The sequence below is a fragment of the Toxorhynchites rutilus genome, chromosome 3 (assembly GCF_029784135.1).
Source record: "Toxorhynchites rutilus septentrionalis strain SRP chromosome 3, ASM2978413v1, whole genome shotgun sequence".
Classification (NCBI taxonomy): domain Eukaryota; kingdom Metazoa; phylum Arthropoda; class Insecta; order Diptera; family Culicidae; genus Toxorhynchites; species Toxorhynchites rutilus.
In genome coordinates, this window is record NC_073746.1 from 42,837,490 (window position 1) to 42,849,816 (window position 12,327).

Here is a 12,327-nt window from a genome sequence, read left to right on the forward strand (position 1 = left end):
GCCAGCTTGCGAACCTGCCAACCGTGCTCATTAATGATGAAACGTCGAGGTTCTTCACAAACCACCCCGCAAAAACCCCGGTTCTCAGCCTCCGCACCGCACCACACCGCAACCAGCCAGCCATCCAGCCACCGAAGAAGCTGTTGTCGAATATTCGCCGGGTGGGATAATGAATATGCGTGTGCGTACGTATGTGCGTACGTATGTATTCATATTTGGAGGGCCAACTTTTCCCGCCAACGACGCCCTTTCGCTGGTTTCTTGAAATCATAGCGCGTGTGAAAATTGTTCCAGCGTCAAGCGATGTGGCAGTAACGAGGAATTACGGCGATCCCCAATGGAACGAAACGGTGAATTGGTTTTTCATCTTTCCTCTGTGGCGTAGCAAAAATAATAAATTAATTGGAAACATGCGTACAGAGCTGTGTAGTCGGATCAAAGCATTTGTATGATGGAATAATACAAACGAACACACACACTCGGTTTACAGGAAGGGTTTTGAATAATACCCATCAAATATTCCGGAGTGGAAACAACATTTAATTTAATGAGAACGAGAAAAAGCAGGAAGTCTTCGGAGAGGGGGTGAGAAAATGGGGAATGGATGGCAGACCGAGATTGTCTCAGGATAAAGCGAGCATCTTATCGTTTCGTACGCATTTCACACCCAGTGAACCCCCCACAATGAGAAGTTTCAATCCTTTTCATTGTACGTCAGTCCTTTTGTCGTTGCTTGCTGACGAGAGTCTTATTTTCCCCGGAGATATCTCCTTGGGAGCGTATCTTGGAAGTAGATCATTCTGAAATGTAAATCTGTTGACCGAGAAGTGACACAGGTGTGGGGGATTTCAGGTGGGAGAGGTTTCATGCAAATGGTTTGCTGTGGGGTTATAACGTCGGATTTTTTAATAACATAAGAACAAAAGCCAGGGCTCTGTAACGCCGGAAAGATGTCATATCTGGGTCGGGATAATATGTTCCACTTGCTTGGAGCTTGGAACGGGAACACAACGGTGACTTCCAAATTATCAAAATTGATAGAATGGTATGATGAGCCGCACACGAGCGTGGTATAACCGTGGGTTATATATGTGGTATAACGTAGGATTATCGTTGATTTAGTGATAGTGATTTAGTTGCATCTGAATCAATTCTGAATGAGTGAATAAATGAATATTTGGGGGACTTCGAAAACGAGAGTGCTACGTTGAAGGCACAATATTCAGCAAAAGAAGCAATCACACGAAAGTCGTATAATACATAATTCATTGCTTGTATTGTGATATGATTTGTATTCCATTCCCAATAGAGAAATATCTTTTGCATCAAATCAGTCTACATAATTTTTACACCCATTTCTCGTTTGAGAAATTGTTGAGTAAATATCGTTTGCCAATGCGCGTAGAGCGGGAATTCCTTCTTAAGATTCATTGCACCTCTAACAAATGTATTTGGTCACAGTATTATATAGATAGAAAACATAATAAACTCTTTCGCTTGAATGTACAGGGTTTTCCATTTCGGGCTTCCGAAAGTATACAGCCCTGCGCTGACAACCGTTTGACATAGCTGTCAACCAAAGCGTCATATCGTTAGTTGAATGTCTGCCATTTTACAATATGAATCGTTTTTGCATCGCACAACGTGTTAATTTCCTTAAATTTATACTATAAAAATAATGAAAAATCGGCAAATGTTTTTCGAGCATTACGGACGGATTTTGGTCGTCATGGACGGCCTACAGAGCACACAATCGCTAATATAGTGCGTAAATTCGAACAAACTGGATCCGTAGCGGATATTGTGAAACCTGTGCATCATCGTAATGTGCGTTCGGCGGAAAATATTACTGCTGTTGCTGCCAGTGTGGAGGATGACCCGAATGTTTCGATTCCACGGCGTGCTCAGCAATTGGGCTTGTCAAACACATCATTGTGACGAATTTTGCATTTGGATTTGTACCTACATCCATATAAAGTCCAACTGGTACAAAAATTAGAGCGTGGTGACCATGGAATGCGTCGGGCATACGTCGATTGGGTGCACGAACAACAGCAGCAAAATGCTGAATTTTCGCATAAAATTTTCTTCAGCGATGAAGCACATTTAGAGCTCGGTGGCTATGTGAACACCCAAAATTGCCGTGTATGGGGCTCAGAAAATCCACACGTGATTGTTGAGAGGCCATTGCATCCGCCAAAAGTCACTGTTTGGTGCGCATTATGGTCTGGTGGAGTCATCGGGCCGTATTTCTTTGAAAATGAGGACGGCGAGACGGTAACTGTGAATGGTGAGCGCTATGGCCGCATATTAACCGATTTTTTTGCAACAAATTGAAGATATGGATATGGATGACATGTGGTTTCAGCAGGACGGCGCCACGTGCCACACAACACGACCGAACATGGCCATATTGCGAACGAAATTTGAGGGACGAATAATTTCGCGTTTTGGTGATGCCAATTGGCCGTCCAGATCATGCGATTTGAACCCGCTAGACTTTTTTTTTGTGGGGTTATGCGAAAAACCGTGTCTATGTCAACTCTCCGCAAACTCTTGAACATTTGAAAGACAATATTCGTGAAGTTATGACCGAGATACCGCCCCATATGTGCCGAAAAGTCATCGAAAATTACCTGTTCCGGATCAAGGTGTGCGAGGAAGCCCTAGGTGGACATTTGAATGATGTTGTATTTCACACATAATGGCATAAACCAAACTTTAATTTGAAATAAAAGTTTCATCGAAATTCGAATTTTAAGTGTGTTTTATTTCAATTTACTTTCGGAATTTAAAGTTGGAAAACCCTGTATGCTTCAATTCCAAGGGAACTGGCAAATTATTTTTCAGCAACGATAACATCTTTCCAGGTTCTCCTCGATACTCGAAGCCCATCAGTGGTCAATGCTAACTCGGTAACCACCTGTGAATTGCATTTGATTGAAAAATCAGGAAACCAAATGTATTTGGTTGCAGTATTATATGGATAGAAAACATAGAATACATAGAATAAACTCTTTCGCATGGTTGTATTTTTCAATTCCAAGGGGAACTGGTAGATTATTTTTCAGCAACGATGATACCTTTCCGGAATCTTCTCGATGCTGGATGGCAACCAAACGAAAATAGTTCCGCGCATGTATGTGTGTGTATGTGGTGGCTGCTCCGATGTCTCAAGTGGAACCGTTTATGGCATCACTCTCCTCCTGGTGGATTCCCTTCTGGCCTAAGGTGCACAAACAGGCTCTTGGTGACACCGTTCATCAGCGCTTTCATGATAAACGAAGTTAGCTTCACCACAACAGCGATAACATGGTCCAATCGCTGTTCAATTATAACTGAGTGGATTTCCGAGCGGCGCTCGCTTTTATACCGATTGGTGATTTCAATAATATGTTTTGAAAGCAATTTTAAGGCTATTGAAACAAGTTTTTGGATGAAAAAGTAACAAGTATATAACGCGTAGACATTTTATCTTTCGAATGAAGTGTTTATCATACCATTTCGTTCGGTTGTTTTGAAGCTTATAACGCTCAAAATATCGGTCTCAGACGTAACGCTTTCTTTTTCGAAACTTTGATTTTACACCCCGGTATAGAAATAAAAGACGTAGTCCTACGTCAAAAACATTGAGGCTTTATGTATAGATGTGAGTTTTTCAGAGGAGGAATATAGCACACGGTGTTAGATCAGACGAATGCGATGGTGAAGCTATAGAAGAATTACAAAAAATTAAAAACACCCCGCGTTTATGAGTGAATTCAAAAGCAGTAGAAAGATTTGCTTCGCCCTTGTCAGTCAAAAACTTAAAAAAATGGAGAAAACAATGACAGAAAACTTTCTTTCAGGATTGAACTTTCTTTACCTCATAAATCTATTCGTACCGTTTAGAACGATTGTGTGAGCATAATTTGCATCTGCGAGGTTTTCTTAAATTAATTAAATCTCGTAAAACATGCTTGAAAAGATAATTTCAAACTCCATTCATTGAAGGCATTAGGACATGCCGAAAGCCAAACTTGTTGACTTTCGCAGTGTTTTACACTCAGAATACATTTTGGAAGTTCAGACGGAAGTTCAGCAACCGCGTCGGAATAATTTTTCACCTTCAATTTTCCACCAAAGCTCCACTGCTTTCACTGCTGGGAAATACCTTCTTCTTATCCGGCTTAAAATTCACTGAACTTTGAAGTCAATTTTAACCAGAAAATTTCACTAATTTCACGAAAATTAAATGTCTGTCCCTATTACTAATGCACGTAATGTATCTCTCCTTTGAGACACATACACTGCAGCCAGAAATGGTTCTATATTTTTACCACCACCACCATTGACAACGCAAAAACATTTTTCGAAAATCCAATTTACTGAAATTCTCCACTGTTTTGCGCTATGCTTGTTTATTATATAGTCTGAGAATGCATTCTGAAACAAAAAAAAATGGATGTCTGTTCAACACGATAGAAAAATATAAACTAAGTTTTGAATTATAAAGAATTGAAGTATTCATTCGCCTTTAGCCCTGAAAATGGCCAATATGGAAAACTTAAGCCAAACTATCGGCCTTGAGAAATACTATATAGAAACCCTTGCTGTCTTTCAGTCGATTACTAGGTGGAAATTGATATTTTGTTCCATCGGCATCAGTATTCCACATTCCATTTCTTGACCACTCAATCCACATTTGACAACGGCACGAAAACAACAAAAATACAGAAGCACTCTCTCTATCAGACGACATGAACTTTATGTGTTTGACCGATATCACAAAAGCAGAGGCTTACGATTCTCCGATGGAAACGAACTTGCAAATCCATAGCCAAAAAATCTTTAGAGAAATTGTTCTAGAAAGAACTGATAAATTGACTTCTTCGGCTTGGTGAACAATAAAATGAAACACCTTTCGACAGGAGTGAAGCATGAAGACAGGGCGTTGTATTTTTCGTTCAGGTTGTGACAATAAAATTGGAACTCGTTTGCTGCTGCTGAGATTGTTGTCGTATATTTTGTTGCTTTGCTACCGCTTTTGTTGCTAATGTTGAATTTGACAACTCTGTCTTTTTTTCTGGTTCTTCTTCCTTTTGGTTGATGGTGTTAATCATTTTTCACGGTTAGCAAATGGCTGATCACTTCGTAGCAGGACAGCTATTCTTATGCACACTGGCACATAGGAGAATCACACAGGGTGGGGCTTGCGAAGCAACGTTTATTTTCTCTTCGGGAATTGAACAGTTTGCGATATATTCCATTATTCCAGAACGCATTTGATATTTGGAAAGACTAACTGGTCGCTAGTGCTCCCCTGGCCGAATATATCTTGCCGGGAGTTCGGGTTCGATTGTTGGTCGGCGGAGTTTTCGACAAAGAAATTTCTTCCGACTTGTACTGTGGTCACACGTATTCTAGAGCTTGCCACTCCAGAATATATTCATGGCGTATGATTCGGCATAGATATCTCAATTAAGTACTAATTATGAAAATGGCGCAAGTAATACCTACGTTGAGAAGGCAAAAGTTACGCTGGGAGCATTCGAGCCATCCAAGAATTTCCAAGAAAGAATAAGAACGATCTGGTCGCTAGCTGTTGCGAGATTGAGGTTGACTAGTTGAACTTAAATCGTTTGTATTAGAAAGGCTTCAAAATTTTCAGTTCATTCGCCTCTAAAGGTTGACTAGAACGATCCTAAATTTAGATAGACGATTTATTTTCTTATTTTTTCTTTTATCCGCTGGATAGAATGATATGCACAGTTGATATCCACTATTGTTTTCGCAGTGGTATGGTATTGTAAAGTAGCGGCAAAATTGTAATACTTCTTTTGGTCGGTACAATTTGAGGAGCACAAAGGAAACCAATCAAAGTTGTGATTTAGCGCGTGCCGCCGCCGACTGTTTGCTAGCTCAGTGGCTGCCGAAAAATTACCCGAAAAATGAAACCACAGAACGAACATTATATACATCTCTTATTCTCGATACAACGTGACATGTGCGAAATCGACTCTCAAATCAGTAGTGAAGCAGAAAACGTATTCCATAATACAGTTCTTTATAATATTTTCGAATCAAGTGAACTATAATGTTTGAAGCCTCTCTAAAACAAACAACTAATCGAATTATTCTGTTTCATAAACGCAAATTTAAGTGTACTCGTTGTTGCATTGTAAAGCACGTGAGCAGCGAATAAAATCGACCTCTTTTATTCGTAACATTGTTTTTTGTTCTACTATTTTCACTATATATGTCTCGAACAAAAACATAGGTGGGGATATTTCCTCTTAATAAGAGTATTTGAAATCGAAATCCATCCATTATATTACATATTAACGTTCAAAATCTTTCATTTAATCCACCAAAAACATTGATATGGGCATTGATGTTGAAAAGTTAGACGAAGCCCTACGTCAAAAATATAATTGATAGGTGCGGATTTTCAATCGATTGATGCACAATTTCTTACGATCTATCAAGTTCGCTTCTATTAAACATAGTCCTAGGTTTAAAAAATAGAAGGATGGTGTCCAAATCATGGACGCATTGTCAACGTAGGACAATTATTGACAATTATTGCATTCCGTTCGCCTAAATCTCTATAATTTGTTGGTGGCCCCATGTGTAATTTTGTTGTAACTCTCTCGTTGCCTTTAAAAAGCAGATTTGATCATTTCCATATTAAGTTTTAACCTTAACAAATGGTGATGGCTTCTTGCAATCTAGGGTGAAACTAAAAACTGAATCACAGGGTGAAATAATTTATGCCTCTCGCTCGATGCTGGCTTCCATAGCGTAGCGGTAACGTTTCGTTTTTCTGGCTTATACTGGTTTGAGGGAACTGCCTAAGGTGTGATAGAATGAGCAATGGGTATTGACGGTCTCCAAGAAAAGTCGCAAAAACCCTGGCTCCTGTAAGCAAGTTGCTGCCGCTATAAACATCTTTGCCCAGTCCTAGTAATGCTGGTGTTATAAAGGCGTTAAGCCGAAATAAATAAATCGATGCAATGTGACATGTGTGTAACTGACCCACACATAAGAATGCTTGCACTGAGCTACGCGCACAATCAACACAGCCGCAAGGTAGTGAAAAGCGAATTCGAATATTTTCAAACGCACTCTCCACTTTAGTGTAAAGTGTTGGTTGCCAACCTACTCGTTTTTGACTGCATAACTGGTAGAGCATAGGTTGCTTATGCCAATCGACCTATCAGAACGTACGTTTTTCGTTTAGATTATGCTTGACATTTCTCACGACTGAAACGAACGAAATCGACGAAACCCAAATTGTGCGTTATTTACTATTACAATATCAGGACCATAAACTCTATTCACGTTTACAGCCGTCTGATTTTTAGCTTTATTTTTATAGGTAAAATATGGTGTATTGTTTCATTGGTTGTTTCTCTCTTTGAACTGTATCAAGCAATCACAAAAATTTGCTCGGAAAAATAATAGATTTCTTTGGAATAAATTTGGGATAATCTGGACATCTTCGCTTTATGCTGTTAACATTTATTTACACAATCAAACATGTGTCAAAAATTTAGATTTGTGTAATTTAGTTAAGTGACGAGAAGTTTAGTTTTAAAGGGTGTGTCACATTAAATTGCATCACGGAAAAAACGCTGTAGAAATTTAATATTTTTAGGAATTATATCTTCAGCTTTCGCTTATAATCAGATAAGAGTGTATAGATCACGTTGGCCATGCTTCACTGTCAATTTTTCGTAAATTTGGAAAAATGTCGTCGAACGAAAAAGAGCGTCGTGAATTAATCCTGTGCACTCATTTCGAGAATCCGGAGTTGTCACATCGGGACATCGGTAAGATGCTGGGAATCGTCCAATCCACGGTCAGCAGAGTACTAAAACGATACTTCGAGAACCTAACCATCGACCGGAAGGTGAAGAACGGCAAAAATGGATGCTCCGTCAGTGAAAAAGATCTCAAGCGCGTAATTAAGCAGTTTAGACGTGATCCGAGAAGTTCGGTCCGGGATGTCGCCAATAAGCTGAATTTGTCAAGTTCATTCGTCCAGCGGACCAAGCAGCGGGAGGGCCTGCGTACATACAAAGTTCAGAAGGCTCCTAACCGCGACGAAAGGCAAAACATGGTAGGGAAGACGCGAGCCCGGAAGCTGTACACCGAAATGCTGACGAAGCCGCATTGCCTGGTAATGGACGACGAAACCTACGTCAAAGCGGACTTTCATCAGCTGCCGGGCCTGTTGTTCTTCTCCGCAGAGGACAAATTCAGCGTTCCGGAGGAGATTCGCAAGCAGAAACTATCCAAGTTTGCCAAAAAGTACATGGTGTGGCAAGCGATCTGCTCTTGCGGAAAGCGGAGCGCCCCCTTCGTGATGACCGGCACGGTAAACGGGCAGGTTTACCTTAAGGAGTGCCTACAGAAGCGCTTACTACCGCTATTGAAGCAGCACGAGGGCCCGACCATCTTCTGGTCGGATCTCGCTTCGTGCCACTATTCAAAGGACGTGTTGGAGTGGTACGAAGCCAACGGGGTCACCTTCGTGCCAAAGGAAATGAACCCGCCCAACGCGCCCGAGCTTCGCCCAATAGAGAAATATTGGGCGATTGTGAAGCAGGCCCTCAGGAAGAACCCAAAAGTTGTCAAATCGGAGGCGGACATCAAGAGAAAATGGATTTCTGTTCAAAAAAAACTACAACCTGACGTTGTACAGAACCTTATGGACGGGGTAAAGAGGAAGGTGCGAGCATACGGGCTTGGGCTCGAAGTATGAATAAAAAGAAAATGCCAAAAGTTGTTTAATAGTTTTTATTTTACTGTCTAAAATTTCCAAAAGGATCGGTCTACTGGGCGAATTTCTACAGCGTTTTTTCCGTGATGCAATTTGATGTGACACACCCTTTATTCACAACAATAAACACATTTTTATACCTAAAAATTTAAACGGAAATTCGATAGTAAACTGCAAGATTCCAACTTTTAATGTTTCATCACGAAAAACCCAATTATGAATACTGAATAGTAAACCCAATTACTTACGAACTGTGTCCCATTGAACTGAAAAGTGGTTTTACCTGAAACCATGCAGCGCCACCATAAACCGAACCATGGCGGAGTAAAAACTGTTGCATACATTCTGGGCATTCGGTGAGCGGCAGCGGGAAAAACCCGCAGCATTGCGAGTGGAACGAATTGGAAACTAAAACACTAACCAACAATATCCACTGACGATAATCGGTATATTTAGCAGGATTGGTTTAGCTGGGAAAACACTTTTCCATTACGCGTCGTCCTGTACCCACACCGCTACACAGAGGATTTAATTTGGAAACCAAACTCGGTGAAAATATTGAAACAATGTCACATATGCAAACAATATTACCCATTTATAAAGCTGTTGCATGAGATGGCGAGCGGTAGTTACGGGAGGAAAAATGTTCATCCCCACATTTCAAACAACATTTTGCTCTCAGCCAGCAGGTCGTGGAAGCTGCGGGACAAACAAAAACACTTCATCATAAATATGGCTTTCTGAAACTTGACAGCAAAACATGAACCGCAGCGCTAAATCAGATGCACACGAATGCGCCAAACGCCAAACTGAGGGGCGCACATTGTGGGGTCCATATAGCCCCCATAATTCCACTAATGATTATAAATATACGCAACCGATGTCCGACACCGAAGCGTGTCCCTAACCAAATATTTCACACGAGCGACAGTGTCAGAAAACATTTCGCCCCACATTACGAAAATTGATTGATAATCACATGCCAAACAAAAAAAAACACCGGGATAATTCGCTCCGCCCTCGGTTCCTGCATCGGACCCTAGCGATCCGGATCCAGTCAGCGGAAATGAATGGCATTTGTGCTTCCTGTCACAAACAGTCACCCGACCTAGTGCATGCCTCCCGGTACTAATTATCGATACATCTCCGACGGGGGTGATTGATTTTGATTAGCAGGTACTCACCTCATCCCGGCAGTCCACGTGCACTTTGCCGCTGTCCAAAACACGCTTCAGCAACATTTCGTCTCCGCGTAATGCAGCCAAGTGCAGCTGTACATCCGATAGAGTTTCTTTCTGCAAAGAGATCAGCAAAAAGAAAGAAAGGTTGGTGAATTCGTGAATATTGTTCGAGAGCAATTGTTGCCAGCCAGCAGAAGAACACAACGTTTAGATTGAATCGTAGATTGTATATAAATTAAAAATTAAGGTCCACAACGGATGGCAATTGCAGATGCACAACAAAGATATTTCCGCTAGCGGTAGTGTGAGATGATTGCATCCTTCAATTGCGATGACACTGGGTTGAGCTATCCGAATCGGTAAAACGGTTGGTGGAATGAATATTACATCCGGATTTATCCCATTAGCTCTCCATTACGTATTTGTTCGGAAACTGACAAATCTGATTGCTATATCATTAATACACTGAATATTGAATAACAATAAGAAAAAAGGAAATTTGAATGCGTTGAATCAAGACAAAACTCCGCAAATCAAAATTCACTCGGATGAGAGGTGAATTCAGGCCCACTATTTATCTACAATTTAGTAAACTAATCAATAGTAAAAATTACATTGAATTCTTGAAGAGGCTGACAACGAACAAATACCATCGCATTTGACAATTTAATCTCTGGTACCAACCCAGCACAGTGGAGGCAGGACCACGATGTCAACATTTAACCGCAAAGAATGTAATCACCAGAATTGATAACATTACCAACATTGAAGATGGAGCAAGAATAAATCGAATCTTGAAAAATCATAAAAATATTAGCAAAATAAAGTAAATCAAAATCATGAAATAGTTTCAAAAAAAGAGGGAAGAATTGGACCATAAAAACCGAAGAAAATTTTGATTCACTAATGTATCATGTGGAAAATTGTTTTTCAACAAATTTAATGCTCACATACCACATGTACAAGTATGAAACCGAGATTTATGTTTATTGCATTCAAATGAAAAAACACTACTTTATTCAAAGTAATTTTCAATCTATAGCAATTCATTTTGTAAATACTACGACAAAAGCACTGTTCATTTCCATTCATTAATTTTCTCACATTTCATTTTCATTTCAGAGCATGGTTCCCGTAATAATCGCTCCAGAAAACAACTCCAAAGGAATCAACCGCTCAGAAAAAGTGTAGTAAGCTAGAAATATGGTGGCACGAGAAAAAAGACGGGTGGGTAATATCGGGGACATAACCGGAGTGACGTAGGACTATACAAAGGAGACAGCTTTTGTTAAATATGTATTTTAAATATATTGTTTTATTTTCTTCTCCTACGTGAATACCTACCTATCTACCTGAAAAATGGATTAGTTTACTGTTTACTCTTCATGAATATGTTGATGGTTCCGAAAAGAACCTTTGGTGTTGTGTTTTGTTATCACTCGATATTCCCATCTTGTTCGGTTAAACCTTCCTGTTTAGCTATTGCGTTTGCCACTCGCCACAGCTTTCACAGTTGGAAAATTTCTTCCCATCCAGCTTGTGACATGTTGTTCAGTAAATTACATTTAATGCGACGTGCCGGAGAAACACTTTTCCACTCACTGAAACTAATTGTTGCCTTGATGTGCGCCGAACCGAAGCTGCTCTGTTCTTGATGCGGGTTTTCTGATTGTCGTGAGCAGTTTTGCAAGCCAACTCGAGCACTCCGACAGCCGAAACTCTATAATCGCTGTTAGGTATACTGGTGCTCCGGCGCCAATCCGTTCAGCCTAGTTACCCTTGCGGAGCAATCAGTGAATGCGACCAACAAGGAACTGGAAACCTGCACGGTTCGAGTGAGACTTTGCCTTTCCCTTAACCTGTCCTCCTTTGTTACGCCCACGATGCCGATGCCGTACAACCACACGGGTTTACGGTTTGAAAGAAAATAAGATATTTTTTTGGGGTCCGCGTGTTTTATACTCTAGCGGTACACACTCACAGGATAGAGACAAATCGACAGACAGAGACAGAATCTGGAATCCACTGTAGTGGAAGTTTTCCAAAGCTGGACAAAACTTCACCGGACGTTTTCTGCAGGCATTCTCTCCTATACATGTTCGGGTCCATTGTCTTTTACATTGTCGCTTACACCTTTATTCTTCTTCACGAGACTATAATCAGGATTACTCACAATGTACAATACACAGAGAGATTGTTTTTATGGGATTTCTAATGCTCAAATTGAAATTTGAGAGTCTATATCCAGGCTATTAAGTGGCTTTTGTGAACCTGTGAGAAGAAGAAAGAAGAAAGAAGAAAGAAGAAAAAGAAAGAAGAAAGAAGAAAGAAGAAAGAAGAAAGAAGAAAGAAGAAAGAAGAAAAGAAGATAGAAAGAAA

General features: G+C 40.4%; 2 protein-coding genes across 2 annotated transcripts in view; one reads left to right on the plus strand and one right to left on the minus strand.

Annotated features, from left to right (window-relative positions):
* LOC129777357 (ankyrin repeat domain-containing protein 29) overlaps positions 1-12,327 on the minus strand; it is a 483,863-nt gene that overhangs the window by 380,790 nt on the left and 90,746 nt on the right. Inside the window, exon 3 of the mRNA XM_055783597.1 lies at positions 9,952-10,062. Coding sequence (XP_055639572.1) covers positions 9,952-10,062 — 111 coding nt within the window. The remainder of the gene's footprint in view (positions 1-9,951; positions 10,063-12,327) is intronic.
* Positions 1-12,327, plus strand: part of LOC129777364 (60S ribosomal protein L9) — a 432,239-nt gene that overhangs the window by 122,153 nt on the left and 297,759 nt on the right. The window lies entirely within an intron of this gene.